The sequence below is a fragment of the Colletotrichum higginsianum genome, chromosome 2 (assembly GCF_001672515.1).
Source record: "Colletotrichum higginsianum IMI 349063 chromosome 2, whole genome shotgun sequence".
In the NCBI taxonomy this organism is placed as follows: Eukaryota; Fungi; Ascomycota; class Sordariomycetes; order Glomerellales; family Glomerellaceae; genus Colletotrichum; species Colletotrichum higginsianum.
Genome location: NC_030955.1, coordinates 727790 through 742048, shown reverse-complemented (window position 1 = coordinate 742048; position 14259 = coordinate 727790). Strand labels below are relative to the sequence as shown.

Here is a 14259-nt window from a genome sequence, read left to right as displayed (position 1 = left end):
CTGTCCGTACAAGCAAAAACAGAAGACCCAGATCATAAGCGCATGCACGCTGCTGAAGTCCCAGGGACAGTCCCGCCGTAACAGAGAACTGCATGGTCCCCTATTTCAACTGCATCTCTTCTCTAAGTCCACGCCTTCTCCTCTCCCCTTCACCCCCTCTTCCTATGGTAGACCGTCTCCTCGTCCTCCTCATCCCATGTCACACCCAGCCTGCTGGGTCTGCAGCTCCGGTTCAGCCGGTCCGTTCCGAGTGGCGCGCATGAGGGTGGGGACTGGGTGATGGAAGATCTCGGATGGAATATGGATGGGGGCCACCCGTGGGCCGTTTCTTCATCGTACGTACTCTTCACACGCCACCACACACACCCACCACACCCCCTTACGCAGATGTATGGCCGGCCGGTGCCGTCACGTTCGATCCTGTCCATATCCCGAGAGGACGGAACCAAATCCAGATGCTTCCGGCTGCCAATCATGTTCTTTGGCATTGGGTCGCATGTATGAGACCCTTCACCACCACCAACATCACCGCCACCGCCATTACTAAAGCCAAAACCAAAATCAAAACTAACACCGGCATCGACTCTAACTCCGACTCACACCTACGCCTTGGGAATGCCGATCAAGCCAATGTAAGCCAATGCAAGCCATGCAGCTGTTTCCTCCGGTTTGTTTTCCCGTCTGTCACCTAGACTGGCCCTCGCGGCGTGGTAGCATCGGCGTCAAGCGGTGAGGAGAAGTGGCCTCTCGCACGAGACATTACGAACGAGGAGACAACTTAGTGCGTCGTGGCCCACGCGCGAAACCACTCCAGGGCCTCGGGGTTAGCGACGCTCGCGTTTGTCTTGACGTCCATGCCCGAGAGGATCTGCTTAACCGCTACCTCGATCCTATATCAACCAAGTCAGCCTTCTCTCGTTTTCGGTAATGCTACAACCAATGCACCATTCAATAAGACAAATAACTGTTCACGAGACTCACTTTTTGCCGTTGCCAGTCTTCGGGATGCCGCCGCGGGCCTCCTCGACGACACCAGGGACGTGTCTAGGGCTCAGCTCCCTCCGGATGACGCTCTTGATCTTGGCCCGCAGCTCGTCGTCGAAGTGGCGTCCGGCGGCGGGCACGACGAAGAGGCACACAGTCTCGTCGGCGTCGGTGGCGCGTCTCCGGCCGACGCAGACGGCGTCCTCGATCTCGGCCGCGAAGAAGCGCGTGAGGATGTTGTAGATCTCGGCGCTGCCGAAACGCACGCCCGCGGGCTTGAGAACGCCATCGGAGCGGCCGAGCATGAGGAGCGACCCGGTGGCTGGGTTCGGGATCTTCACAAAGTCGCCGTGGTGCCAGACGGCGCCTTTGACGCCGCAGACGTCAGCGAAGCGCTCAAAGTAGGCCGCCTTGTATTTCGCGTCGCCTCCGGTGCCGAAGAAGGTCAAGGGCTGGCAGGGGAATGGGGCCGTGCAGATGAGGTCACCCGGATGGGATGGGTCGGGGAGGGGTTCGCCCGAGAGGGAGTCGACGGCGCGGATGGCCATGCCAAGGCCCGCGCACTGGATCTCGCCGACGCGAACGGGCAGGAGGGGGCACGGGGCGCCGAAAAGGGAGATGATATCGGTACCGCCAGTGATGGAAGCAAGGTTCACCTTGGACGGGAAGGCCTTGTAGACGAAGGAGAAGGTAGAGGGCGGAAGGGGACTGGCGGTAGAATAGATCGCCTCGAGGGGCGAAAGATCGATGCCGGGCTCGTTGACGGGGTAGACGGCGTTTGCCTCGAGAGCGGTGAGGTAGGCGGCGGAGGTGCCGAAGTGGGTTATGCGGAGACTGGAGAGGAGCCGCGGGAGAGAGAGGTGACCGTGGGGCTTGAAAGGGGAGCCCGAGTAGAGGACAATGGTGGCGCCAACGGCGAGGGCCGATACGGACCAGTGCCACATCATCCAGGAGGTGGTCGTATAGTAGAGCATGCGCGAGGACGAAGTGAGGGAGCCGTGCAGGGCATGCTCCTTCTTGTGCTGGATGAGGGTGCCCAAGGCCGTGTGCACGATTGCCTTGGGCAGGCCTGTTGTGCCGCTGGAGTAGAGAATGTAGAGTGGATGCGAGGGGGGGAGCTGCTCGAACTTGAGCGGCTCATCAGGAGAGCTACTTCTCGGTCAGCAGGAAGAAAACAGGGAGGGATGCCAAAAGACGCCTTGTACCTCTGCAGGAAGGACTCATATTCCTCGGCGACAACATTCGTGGCCGTCAAGCCGTCGATGCCAAGATCACAACCGACGTTGTTGATGACAACAACAAGCTCCAGGCCGTTCTGCATCAGAGCCCTGACAATATCTTCGGTCTTGTCGGTACTGCTCCACTCTTTGCCGTTGTACACGGTACCATTGTCGGCGAAGAGGACCTTGGGCCCAATCTGGGCCAGACGGTCGAGCACGGCGCTGACACCGTTGTCGGGGCTGATGCCGGTCCAGATGGCACCAACGGAAGCAGCGGCGAGAGCGGCAACGACGGCTTGCACATGATTGGAGACGAAGCCGGCCACGATATCATTGGGCCGGACACCGCGGGCACGGAGACCGGCAGAGCAGCGGCGGACGGCATCTCGGAGCTCGGCCCATGTTGTGGAGACGGAGGGGCCGAGTTCGGTAGTGGTGATGGTCGCGACGGCTGTGGGGTCGACGGCGACGTTGGCCGGGAAAAGCAGGTTTTCGGCGAAGTTGAGACGGGCGCCCTCGAAGAAGTCTGGACGCGGGTACATGGGTGCATTGAGCGGCAGGACCTAGTGGGCAGTCGGGCCGGATCAGCAGCTGGTCTGATTGGGGGGTAGATATCATGGAGGGCGGCACGGGGGCCGGCGTTGAAGCCTTGACGAGCAACGACATCCTCATTGGCAATCCATCGGCTCATGGCATGACTCGACACTCGGGGATGGCAATCATGCAAAGCTGCTTGCCATAGCCACATGGCCATCCGCCTCACCGAACACCAACGTCAAGGTTCTTGACGGATGTTCTGACGAGGGTTCAAGACACTGGTGAGGATGGTGGCATCGACGACGACCTCTCTGGCACTTGCGTAGAGTTTGAGTCCTTCTCTCACACTGATGTCACATAAAGTTCTCTCTCTTCGCCGCCGACCGCCTTCGGACAGGCAAAGCCGTCAAGGCGTGCCAAGCAGAGCGAGGCGAGACAGGATGAGGTTGGGCTGAGTTTGAGATATGACGAATGCGCGTTGGCCAGCGTACCTTGTCGAACGGCTTGGAGGCGGTGATGCCCACAAAATGCCACACTTCCTCCCAGAACTCTGCCACGTTCTCAATGGACCACTTGTACAGGCCAGGGTAGTCTGCCAGTTCGAGGCCATACTTGGAATTCACACGGAGGAGGAATGCCCACATGGGAGTCGAGGTGGGGTCCGGGTGCCGCCAGAGCTCGTTTCGCGTGATACTGGTGACAGTCATGCTGGGCGAATTGGACGGGTTAGGGAGGGTGGGGTGGTGTGCGAACGAGAGAGAGAGAGAGAGAGGTAGAAGCAGTAGTTGGTGCTCCAGACGAAGCCTGAGCAGTTGGTATCACGACGACGATTGATAAGAAGGAAGAGATGGGTTTTCGAAATTGTGGTGTGCAGCGCCAGAGTCGAGATTCCGGCCGGAGTGGAGGGAGAGAAGTTGGGCCGTCGCAATCCGAGGGGACGATTCCGACGGTCGATTCCGAAAAAGGGTTGGGGGGGAGACTGTCCGACAAGGACCGGAGTCCGCGATGGGGGGAAGACCTGCTGTACGTAGTAGGTAGGTACTGGGCCCCCATATCAGGGAGCAAGTGAGTGAGTGCTATTGTCCGGTCGTTGCCGTCTGCCATCTTTTCTGGCTGAACGGAGACTTTGACGAACCTCCCGGCATCTCAAACATTAGAGTCGTTGACGCTCTGTCGTGAACGAGGACCGTGGTGAGCTGTGCTCTCATCCTTTACTCATCCTCGGCGCTTGAACCAGTTCCCCTGTCACGTTACCCAAGGCCGCCGTCAATGTCAAGCCTTGAAGCCCTGGGGTGAGGCGTTCATGGCATTGTGAGCCGGAGGCTAGCCCATTCCGCCCTGTGGCTGGTGCACGAATGTGCCCCCCCACCCCCCGATCCGCCTCACTGAACTCGATGAAGTCGCTGCAGTGCGACCGCCCCCCCTATCGATAGCGGCGTCCGAGCGAACTCGAAAACGTCTCAGAATGGGGACGCTATGCTGGGGAAAAGCTTGCAAAGGCAACAGGTCGTACCCAATTCAACACGCTGCACTGACAGGTCACACTCTTCCAACCCCCCACATCACCAGAGTAAACAAGCAGGACAGGCAGACTGTGTGTGGTGGTTTGTCGTTGGCTGCGCCGAGGCTTCCGGGTACCGTGATCTGGAGTGACTGCCGGCACATCGGGGGAGATCGAGATTGCCCAACCAAGGTAGCCGAATAAGTGTCGAGCAGCCGTCATGCCGTGCATTGCAACTGTCCGAGAAAGTCGAAAAAAGGCACGCCGCCCAGAGAAGAAATACAGAACAAACAAACAGCGCCAAGTTGTCAAGCCGTCTCGGAGGTCGTCAGCAGTTGGCAAGTACAACGCGACCTCGGACAATGGCACATAGCAGGTCATTGAATGTTCAGCGGTCAACGGTCAACGATCAAAGTCGTGGAGCGTACATGAGTAGCATCGATCATGCCATGCAGAAGTCGAACGCCGAGACAGCCTCTGCGTCCCAGTCCGTTCGACATTCCATCAGCTGATCATCCGAGCGTGTCGTGGCTTTATTTCCCTTCCTTTTCCGCCTCCGCAACGCAACGTCTTGCCTCCATCGTCAAAGTCGCGTGCGCCGTGCGTGCTGGTTCATGGTCGATGGGGGCTCGCGCATGGGAATCGCTCATTCGAACGTGCCCCGACTTTGCTGGGATCAACTATGCTGTTGTGTCGTCGGTGAGTCCGGCTGGCAGGGCAGTCGATGCTTCATCATGCTCCTGAAGTTAGCAGAGATGAGCCGACAACAAAGCCGACTACAAATTAGTGTTTGATGGGTACACAGGACGTGTAGGGATGCGTTGTGTGCTGGTTACATTGCCCGAGAGACACGTCGAACGTGATTGGTTTGATGGTTACAGCGTTTGCAATCCCTCGACGCAGCCATCGCGCAGCGGAGGTGAGGACGCGTGATTACTCGAATGCAGATGAGAAGAGGGCTGTCGACGAGGAAGACGAGCAGGGGGGCTCCATGATTTTGTGCTTTGCTGGCCATACAAGGCTGATTGACGGTCCAAGTGAGAATCGTGAACAGGGCGACGTTCAAATAACATGGCGATGGTTGGCCCGGCTCTGGGCCGTTGAACAACGAAGTCATGGAGGAGCAGGCGGTAATGTGGCTGGCGGGAACGGTAGCGGGTAACGAACGGGGAACGGCACTGACTGGCAGCTCTTAGCTCAGCTCTTCCCGTCATGCACACCCTACTTCGTAGGTTTGGATGTGTAGAGAAGCTCCTGGTGTCTGCAAATGGGCCAGAGGCTGCATTAGGGTAGCATGCCAAGATCGAAGGGGGGTTGCATTTTTGCAGTTTTCAGACGCACGCTGACATTGCCAGACGCCGATGCCATGGCCATTGTGACATTTTCCATTGCCATTGCATCCGAGCGAATGATCAAATGTCCGATTATCAGTCAGCGACAGAGCCTGGCGCGTTCGTTTCGTCCATGTCGTCCGTGTCGTCCGGGCAAGCCCTTCCCCTTTTGCCTTACGCGTGACAATGGGCTGATTGCCAGTAGATGGGTGGATAGACACCGAGAGCAGTAAGGCGTCGAAGCTGAACGGAGTTTGCCCAACAATCGAAGTCACGTCTGCTGGTTCGACGACTTGTCAGAGTGGATCAAGATACAGCAAGGACCAGCCAGAACAGGCCAACATCAATGGGCATGAAGAACAAGGGTGATGTTGTTGCCAGCTTGTTGTTGTTGCTTGAATAAGGGCCCACGGAGGGTCCCGGGGAATTGAGCGAGAAGCCAGTGTCAAGTCTTAAGACCTCAAAGGGGGGACTGAGTTGCAAGCCTTGCTTGAAGGGCAGAGGCGAATCGTGGGTCTGGGCGAGGAAGCGAGGGCAAACCGATGGAAGCGAAGACTTGGACATGCCAAAGAAGCAAATGAGAGGGGAGGAGAGGGAATGGACGGGCTACAGGGCCTGTCCGTGCAGGCGTGCAAGACGTACAGCGTGCAACTCGGGCCTTTCGGGAAGTCGTGTCCAAGTCGATCTTCGAAATTGAGCGAGACGCGCTAACGGGGACGCAAGCAAACTTCCATTACAACAAGAGCTTGTCTACAGGTAGGGTAGAGGCTCCCGCTAATATGAACTTCAGGGCCTGGGAGAAGATGTGATATGTACGTGCTAAGGAGGTACCTTACCTCCGTGTAGGTACATGGGCGCATGACGAGAATCTGGCGGGCAACCATGTATCTGGAAGACGGATGGGCCGTCATCGCGGTAATTTTGCTCCGTATCGGAAACACAACTTTCAGCGTGAATGGTTTCTTCCCCCCAAGGGCTATTATCTCTACAAGTGTATGCCCATTCTGCTCAACACCTCCGACCAAGAGATAGAAAAGAAAGATTCAAACATGTTGAGGCCGAGGCATCCATCCCTGCCTCCTTTACTAACACATACACGCACTCATATACTTTGGTGTGTGTATGTGTGTTTTTGTTTGTGCTTGTGTGTGCGCGTGTATCTCGATCGCTCTTCCTCTCTCTCCCACACTCGAGGTTCTTCCTTGTTGGATTCTTTCCCCTCCACGGAAAAACAAGACAAACCACCAACGACAACTACCTAAGTGACGTAGGACCAAGTTGCAGATACATGTTGCCTCAATCTTAGTTTGTTGCTGCTACTGTACTGTGTTTTCGCTTACTTGCTTGCTTACCCGCTCACACGCTCTCTTCCCCACCGTCCTGGGCCTCGCCTGTCGCGCCCGGCGATCAACCAATCACAGACCCTGTATCTGTCGGGAAAAGCTCAAGGCACCACAGGAACAACGCTTCCCCTGAGTTGAACGACTCCACATGAGGTACTTTATCGCCGACTTTTGCCGTAAGGATACCTTTCACATTCAGCGCTGCAGTAAGGAAAGAAAAGTCACCTCACCACGCCCACCCGCCGTACCCAATTTACCTAAAATCACGGTCCAATCCCGTCGCGCAACGACCCGAAATCGACATTCTCTACGGATACCTTGCCTCCCTCTTCTCCCACTCTCGCCTTTCTTTCTCACTCTCACCCTCTACTTGCGCCCCTTGCAGCTGTTACAAAATCTGCGAGGGTCGTTGTCTTCTTCTTTCCCCCCCGAGTCCACTGCTGTTGTTTTCCAACCCGATCCTCAGATCTGCTGCAGCCCGAGGCACCAAACCGCTCAGCGACACGCAAACAGCTTCAACGCGCAACTGCACCGAGGCCCGCCACAGCCGCCATCTCTTTAATTGATCAACAACACATTCGCCCGTAATCCATTCCTTTACTGAGCATCCAAGCCAATTGCGAAGTAACACAATCGCCAGAGACAAAAGAGAACGCCGTTTCGCCCTCTGCGACTCAACTCGACCTGCTGGATCGAGGAACACTCCCAATCCCCAACCTCCAGTCCCGCCCAAGCAGCTGCTTACAGCACTACTCTGGTGAGTCTTGACCGTTATTTCATTATCATCATCCTCACCATCCGAACCAACCCGATTTGTGCCTCCGGCACGTCGATGGCCTTTGTGGCTCCTCAAGCGTATCTTTAGCGCACCCCCAATTGGGGGGGGGGGGGGTTCTTTTTTTCCTTCCGTCTCGTTTGTGCTGCCATCAATCCCTCCCAAAGAGGTTGTCGCATGAGGAGAGCCTTGGCTCCGAGCAACCCTGGCGGGTCGGTTTTTAGTGGCCGCCTGCTTCTGGCTCTGCGACCGCGCGTGCGCCACTGACACCCTGACCGACAATTTCCCTATTTCTCAAACCTTCAACCTTTCTTTCCCTCTTCCACCACATCCGGGCGACCCGTCAGACTCGCATTATTTTGCTGACCAACTGTTTCCCCTCTCCCTACAGCGCATCTGCTATCCCCGGCTTCATCACATCATACAAGGGATTGTATCGCCGCCGTCAAACCTCTCGGTTCGTCGCTCGCCTGGTCTCTCTCGGACCTCGACACACCCCTTTTCCGCTGCAACTACCGACCCGTCCGCTCTCTGCCGCACCGCACCTCAGCAATGCCCCGTAGAATTGCGAATCCCTTCTCGACCTCTCACCCTTCCGCCATGCCGCTCAACGAGAAAGAAAGAAGACCTTCTCGTTCCGGTAACCGCCTCGCCAATTTCTTCACCTCTCCCAAGGGTGGCAAGGACAAGGACCACCAGACAGCTCAGCAAGCCCTCTTGGCCATGCAGCAGCAAAACATTTCTTCGACCCAAATCACTCCCTCGACCATCTCCCTTCCTACAATCTCCCTCTCTACCGCTACCGCTGGTGAGCCGGACACCAATGAACCGCCTACGACCCTCTACTCACCGCCTTCGGTGGTGGAGACGGAGAAGAAGAGACGCTTCGATGCTCAATTCGGTCCCCTCCTCCACCCCAGTCACCGATACGTGAGCAAGTCCAACGACGGCAAGCCGCTCGACCCCCCCATCATCGATGAGCCGCCCTACTACTATGTCCTCACCACCTACATCAGCTACCTGATCCTCATCCTCTTCGGCCATGCTCGCGACTTCTTTGGCAAGCGCTTCGGCGAGAAGAAGCACTACCAGGCCCTCAAGCCCCAGAATGGATACGCCCCTTTGAACGAGGACTTTGACAACTTTTACGTCCGTCGTCTGAAGATGCGCATTGATGACTGCTTCGCGCGTCCCATTACCGGCGTCCCCGGCCGCTACATAACCCTCATGGATCGCGAGTCGAGAGATTACAACCGCACTTACAACTACACTGGCACCCACACCGAGACCCTGAATATGAGCTCCTACAACTATCTCGGCTTTGCCCAGTCCGAAGGCCCCTGTGCCGATGCTGTTGAAGAATGCGTCAAGAGATACGCCCTTAGCACCTGCAGCCCCCGTGCTGATGTCGGCACCTCGGACTTGGCTCTAGAGGTTGAGAAGGAGATCGCCAGCTTCGTGGGCAAGCCCGCCTCTATGGTCTTCTCCATGGGCTTCGTCACCAACGCCAGCTCCTTCCCCGCTCTCGTGTCCAAGGGTTGCCTCATTCTCTCTGACGAATTGAACCACGCCTCCATCAGAGTCGGTGCTCGACTCTCTGGTGCCGTCATTTCCTCCTTCAAGCACAACGATGTCGTCGATCTCGAGCGCAAGCTCCGTGAGGCCATCTCTCAGGGCCAGCCTCGCACACATCGCCCCTGGAAGAAGATCCTGGTCGCCGTCGAGGGCTTGTACTCGATGGAGGGAACCATGTGCGATTTGCCCGGTATCATGGCTCTCAAGGACAAGTACAAGTTCTATCTCTTCATCGACGAGGCCCACAGCATTGGCGCCGTTGGCCCTCGTGGCCGTGGAGTTTGCGACTACTTTGGCGTCGACCCCGCCCGTGTGGACATCCTCATGGGTACCCTCACCAAGTCTTTCGGTGCCAACGGTGGCTACGTTGCGGCAGACAAAAGCATCATCGACAAATTGCGTAGCTCCAACGCCGCGACCATCTTGGGCGAGTCGCCTGCGCCTTCGGTCCTCATGCAGATTCTAGCCTCTCTTCGCCTCATTACCGGCGAGCTCTGCCCCGGCCAGGGTGCGGAGCGTCTGGAACGTATTGCCTTCAACTCCCGCTACCTTCGTCTCGGTCTCAAGCGTCTGGGCCTCATCGTCTACGGCCACGATGACTCCCCCATCATTCCCGTCATGCTCTACAACCCTGGCAAGATGCCCGCCTTCAGTCACGAGATGCTCAAGCGCAAGATTTCCGTCGTCATTGTCGGTTACCCCGCAACGCCTCTTATTAGCTCGCGTGTCCGATTCTGCGTCTCCTCCGCCCACAACAAGGACGACCTCGATAGACTCCTCACTGCCGTTCACGAAGTCGCCGACAAGCTCCAGATCAGATTCTCCACCGGCATCGCTGGTGGTCAAGAGCCTCTCCCTGAAGGCGTTACCCCCGAAACAGAGAAAGAGTGGCGCAAGGCCAACGGCTTGGAGGGTGTTTACAAGCCTCCTCGTTGGAGGCTCGAGGATGTCATGGCCCGCGGTGTCCAAGATGCCAAGGCTCGCCTGCGGTAAATTGCTAGCCCCGTTGGCGGCCGAAGTTGGCGACGGCAACGAAGCGAACGTTTCACGACCGGTCGGGCCTTGGGGTCCAGACAATGACGAGGCGCGAATTGTACGGGACGATGAAGCCACGTCTCTTGGAGGAGGGTGAGGGAGTTTGATGCCTTGTATTCACTTCTGCCGGCATCGACGTGTTTACATGATACCTGTGATATCAATGTCGAGTGTCTACTGTTCGTTGATTAAGGAAGAGCCTGCATGTGCATGGCCTAGGCGTTTTGGGAGTAATGACGGGAACAGCGAACGAATTCATGTGCCACGGCACCGTACCAATATAACTAGTAGTATTAGGCTCTGCGGGGCTGAGAAATATAGACGACAACTAAGGCAGCTTAGAGTAATGGACATACCATACCCTTTATTAACCATGATGGATCGCGTTGCCGTGCATGTTGTGGTGGTGCCTATGAAGACGGGATGGGGAAAGGAAGCTCGCCACATTCGCGACATGTTGGAGGGATCATGAATCTTGCCGCCTCCGCGGCGCTCTCTATATGCCTCCATTCTGATGGGTAACAGGTGCTGTATCATGACCTCGTCCACGAGAAACAACTTCGCGACGGTTTTCCGCCTGGAAGGAAAGTCGCACATACTCATCAAGATTGCTTAATTCCTTCCTTCCCCCCTCATTGTATCAAGGTAAGTACCTACCTGCTATTTCAGTGTATGTCGTTTCGCTCCTTCATCTTCCTTAAACAAGGCGGGCCTCTCCTTCCTAAACCCCCGCGCCCCTCCCACGTTCCTTCCGTCTTAGGGCAAGTCGCTCCTTCTATCTGAACTTTCGACCCGAATACCTACCGCTTGTTCATCTGTCTACCTTACCTTGCGCTTTTGTTTTTGACACTGGCTTTCCCAACCTGTTGTTGACTTTTCGTCGCCCGGTTGCTAGGCAAAAGCACCCACAAAACATCATCACCGCTCTCCCTCATTGTCCCCCAATCAACACAGTTCTGTATCCCATTCTTACTTGCTCGGATTTTGGAGGAATATTCTTCAAGGCTCGTCTTGTATTTCTTGGGACGTCATCATTCTCAGCTTTCTCTTCCGGCCTTTTGGCACAAGCGCGCCCCCATCATCGACTCTCGAATCTCAAGCACTTCCCCGGTCTGTGAGACAAGCTACATGTAAGCACCTTTTTGTGCGCTTGGATTTTTGTTCACTATGGCAGACAACCATTCACGTTACGGTTCTGTGCCGTCTCACCAGTCTTCGGACCAATCTCGGTCGCATCAAGAGGCTTCCGAGCGCCCCCAAAGACCAGTCATCACGTCGCTGCCATCCCTCCGCCCTTCCAACTCTACTCCTCGAAGATCGCCGGCTCCCGGAGGCCAGGCTCCCGACGTGTATGGTTTTGACGATAACTACTCCCTTTTTAGGACTTACAATAGCTGGCAACCGACGTCTTCTTTGGTAGCCGCTGGCCCAACTTACCCGCAAAGTCCGAGTGTTACATCAGCCGGAGAGCCGACCATGGCTTCTTGTAATTCGATACAGTCATTTTCGCCTTTTGCCTCTTCGATCGATCACAGCCGACGTAAAACTCACATTTCAAATACATCGGGCACTCATCCTAGGAAGCCTCATCAAGGTGTCGTGTCCTTGCCGTCAACCCGGCATGTGTTGAGCCCCCAGTCAAAGACTTCAAGTCCTCGTCTTGGAAGCATCCGTACTATTCCAACCTCGCGAGACAAAGCTGGCAACAACGCCAACTCTCAGTCCCAGGAAACAGGTGGGAGCCTCTTCGTTAATTCATGTGATCCAGTTTGTGGCAGTTCTCTGCTGGATCGCTCTGATGCGTCCTTCCTGGCTCACTCGTCTCCTTTGAGGGTTCCATCATCCCCGGGCGACAATCACATAGGGGACCTCAGAGTCGCAGCCAAGTTGGAAAGTCGCTCCTACCGGACTGGTTTTTTCCCCGAGGCAGAGTCACCCATCGCGCGGGACATGGTTGTCAGCGAGGATGGTGTCGTTGAGAACAATCCGGCAGGGATCCAGATATCGGGTTTCATTCTCGAAAACGACGACACTGGCCCTGCCCCGACAACAGACAAGAGTGCGCTGGAGGCAAAAGCGAGCAGCAAACACGCCAAAAGTACGAAATCGAAGGACTCGAGAACGATGAAGTTGATGGCAAGTGGCGATGATATGGTCGCCACGAACAACCGCCTCACCCAACCCTCTTCGGTCCTGGTTGAGCACGAACAAAACGCAACGCCGCGTACCGCAGCCTCATATCCTCATACTTCGCCAAACAGTCCAGACTTTCGTACAGAAGAAATACCTCAAGTAAAGAAGGGCGCAACGCATCATACGCCATACGTTACCTGGTGTGGCACACAAGAGAAGGCACCGGCTACTGCAGAAAAATCCGGTGGCATTCGCGGCTTCAATTTGATGTCCAACATGGCAATCAGAGCATCCAAGCCTGTCATTCGAGTCGTGGCAGTACCGAAGCACACCTCCAAGCCAGTTTCTCAAGATTCCCGTCAGGGTGTCCGCGCTTCAAATCCCTAGAACGGTTTGAAAAGGGGCAAACCATTGACGACAAATTCGAGGCCGGAGCCATCCCAACAAAGACTTGCGTCAACTGAGCCTTTTCATTCTTCGGCCTCCGAGAAGAGTGTCACGAGAGGAACTTCGGGCGTCACTAAGGAGCACGAAACCCTGCCAAACGCGGCATCGCGCGCAAGAGCAGGTGTGGTATTCCCGGTCACATCGCCATCCACATCATCCCGCCAGAGCACGCCAGGATCGCATACTCCAACAACGCAGGGTCAGAAACCAAAGGTGTTGAATCAACGTGGAGTGGATCCCAGCACACTGGGGTTGGTACCAATCAACACTTTGCCAGGTCCTCTATATGAGCCGGAATTCCGTGTCGCAGAGTTTGCAAACGCGAAATATGCGGCCGCGATAGAGACCGATTCCTCGTCTCCTACTTGGGCAAACGCTAGAATTGGCTTTAAAATGGGCAGACGCCGTAGCCAGACGCTCCCTGAACCCAACACAGGGAATGCTGCCAGCCGTGGCCTCTCTGCAGCATATGCTGCGTGTCGTGACCATGGTACGTTTGTTACATTTTCTTTTTCATTTCTCCCAGGTTTTCTTGACTCGACAAACACGTTCTCCCGCCTGGTCGGCCTCCATGACTTTGGCAGAAAATCGTACCAGTGGCATAGACTGACGCACATCAAGGTACTGGCACTCACCACAGTGATACCTTTCAAGATAAGTCTCTAGGCAAACCCAATGAAGAGAGCCAAGCTTTGAACGATCACTACTGGCCTCTGTCTGAAAATGAAGCGTCTGCTCGCAACATTCGAGATGCAAAGTCTCGGTACGATACTCTTCCATCGGGAAGCCCGCGCAAAGGCAGAGCGCAAGTACAGTCGGGATGCAACCCCCTAATTCCCGAGAAACAGATTGTTGAGGGTTTCGCATCTCCTGGACGTTGGCGTGAGAATCAAAAACGCACAGTGACGTCTTTTCTCAGTCCAAAGTCCATACAGGAAGAACAACCAGAAAAGAAACGCGTACGGAATGAGCGATCCGAGCCCAAGACTGGAACAGCCAAAAAATAGCAACTGGCAAACCAACATGACCAAACGGCCTTTTCTTGAAAGAGAAACATCGGATTTCAGTCAGTCGTGCTCGAGCATTTCATCAACGTTGATGATAGATATGATGGCATGAGTAGGACTAACACAACTAGCACAGGCGAGCAGCTCGTTGATCGACATGAGACTGCTGATGAATACGCCGAAAGTGTTGAGAACCATGTCAAGATTCTTCGAAGAGACATGGGGCCGAAGAAGAACAAGAAGGAACTGGGCGGGTTAGTCCAGCTGAAGATACAACGGGGATTGAAGAAAGGGTGGCATGATGAGCGTTCCTCAACCCTATCGGTTGCGGTGCATGCCACGAACCGAACGGATGATGAAAAGTGATGGCC

At 55.7% G+C, this 14259-nt stretch overlaps 3 protein-coding genes across 3 annotated transcripts; 2 read left to right on the top strand and 1 right to left on the bottom strand.

Moving 5' to 3' along the window:
* Positions 1–778: 778 nt before the first annotated feature.
* Positions 779–3448, bottom strand: CH63R_01972 (Acetoacetate-CoA ligase; the record flags this gene model as incomplete). Its single annotated transcript, XM_018296947.1, has 4 exons — positions 779–890; positions 982–2133; positions 2190–2767; positions 3233–3448. 4 exons carry the CDS (start codon positions 3446–3448, stop codon positions 779–781), a joined length of 2058 nt encoding a protein of 685 aa, XP_018161763.1.
* A 4843-nt stretch (positions 3449–8291) lies between these two features.
* CH63R_01971 (Aminotransferase class I and II) lies at positions 8292–10259 on the top strand (the record flags this gene model as incomplete). Its single annotated transcript, XM_018296946.1, has 1 exon — positions 8292–10259. One exon carries the CDS (start codon positions 8292–8294, stop codon positions 10257–10259), a length of 1968 nt encoding a protein of 655 aa, XP_018161762.1.
* A 1209-nt stretch (positions 10260–11468) lies between these two features.
* CH63R_01970 (uncharacterized protein) lies at positions 11469–14254 on the top strand (the record flags this gene model as incomplete). The annotated part of the gene is made up of 4 exons (XM_018296945.1): positions 11469–12752; positions 12822–13371; positions 13503–13763; positions 14025–14254. 4 exons carry the CDS (start codon positions 11469–11471, stop codon positions 14252–14254), a joined length of 2325 nt encoding a protein of 774 aa, XP_018161761.1.
* Positions 14255–14259: the final 5 nt, after the last annotated feature.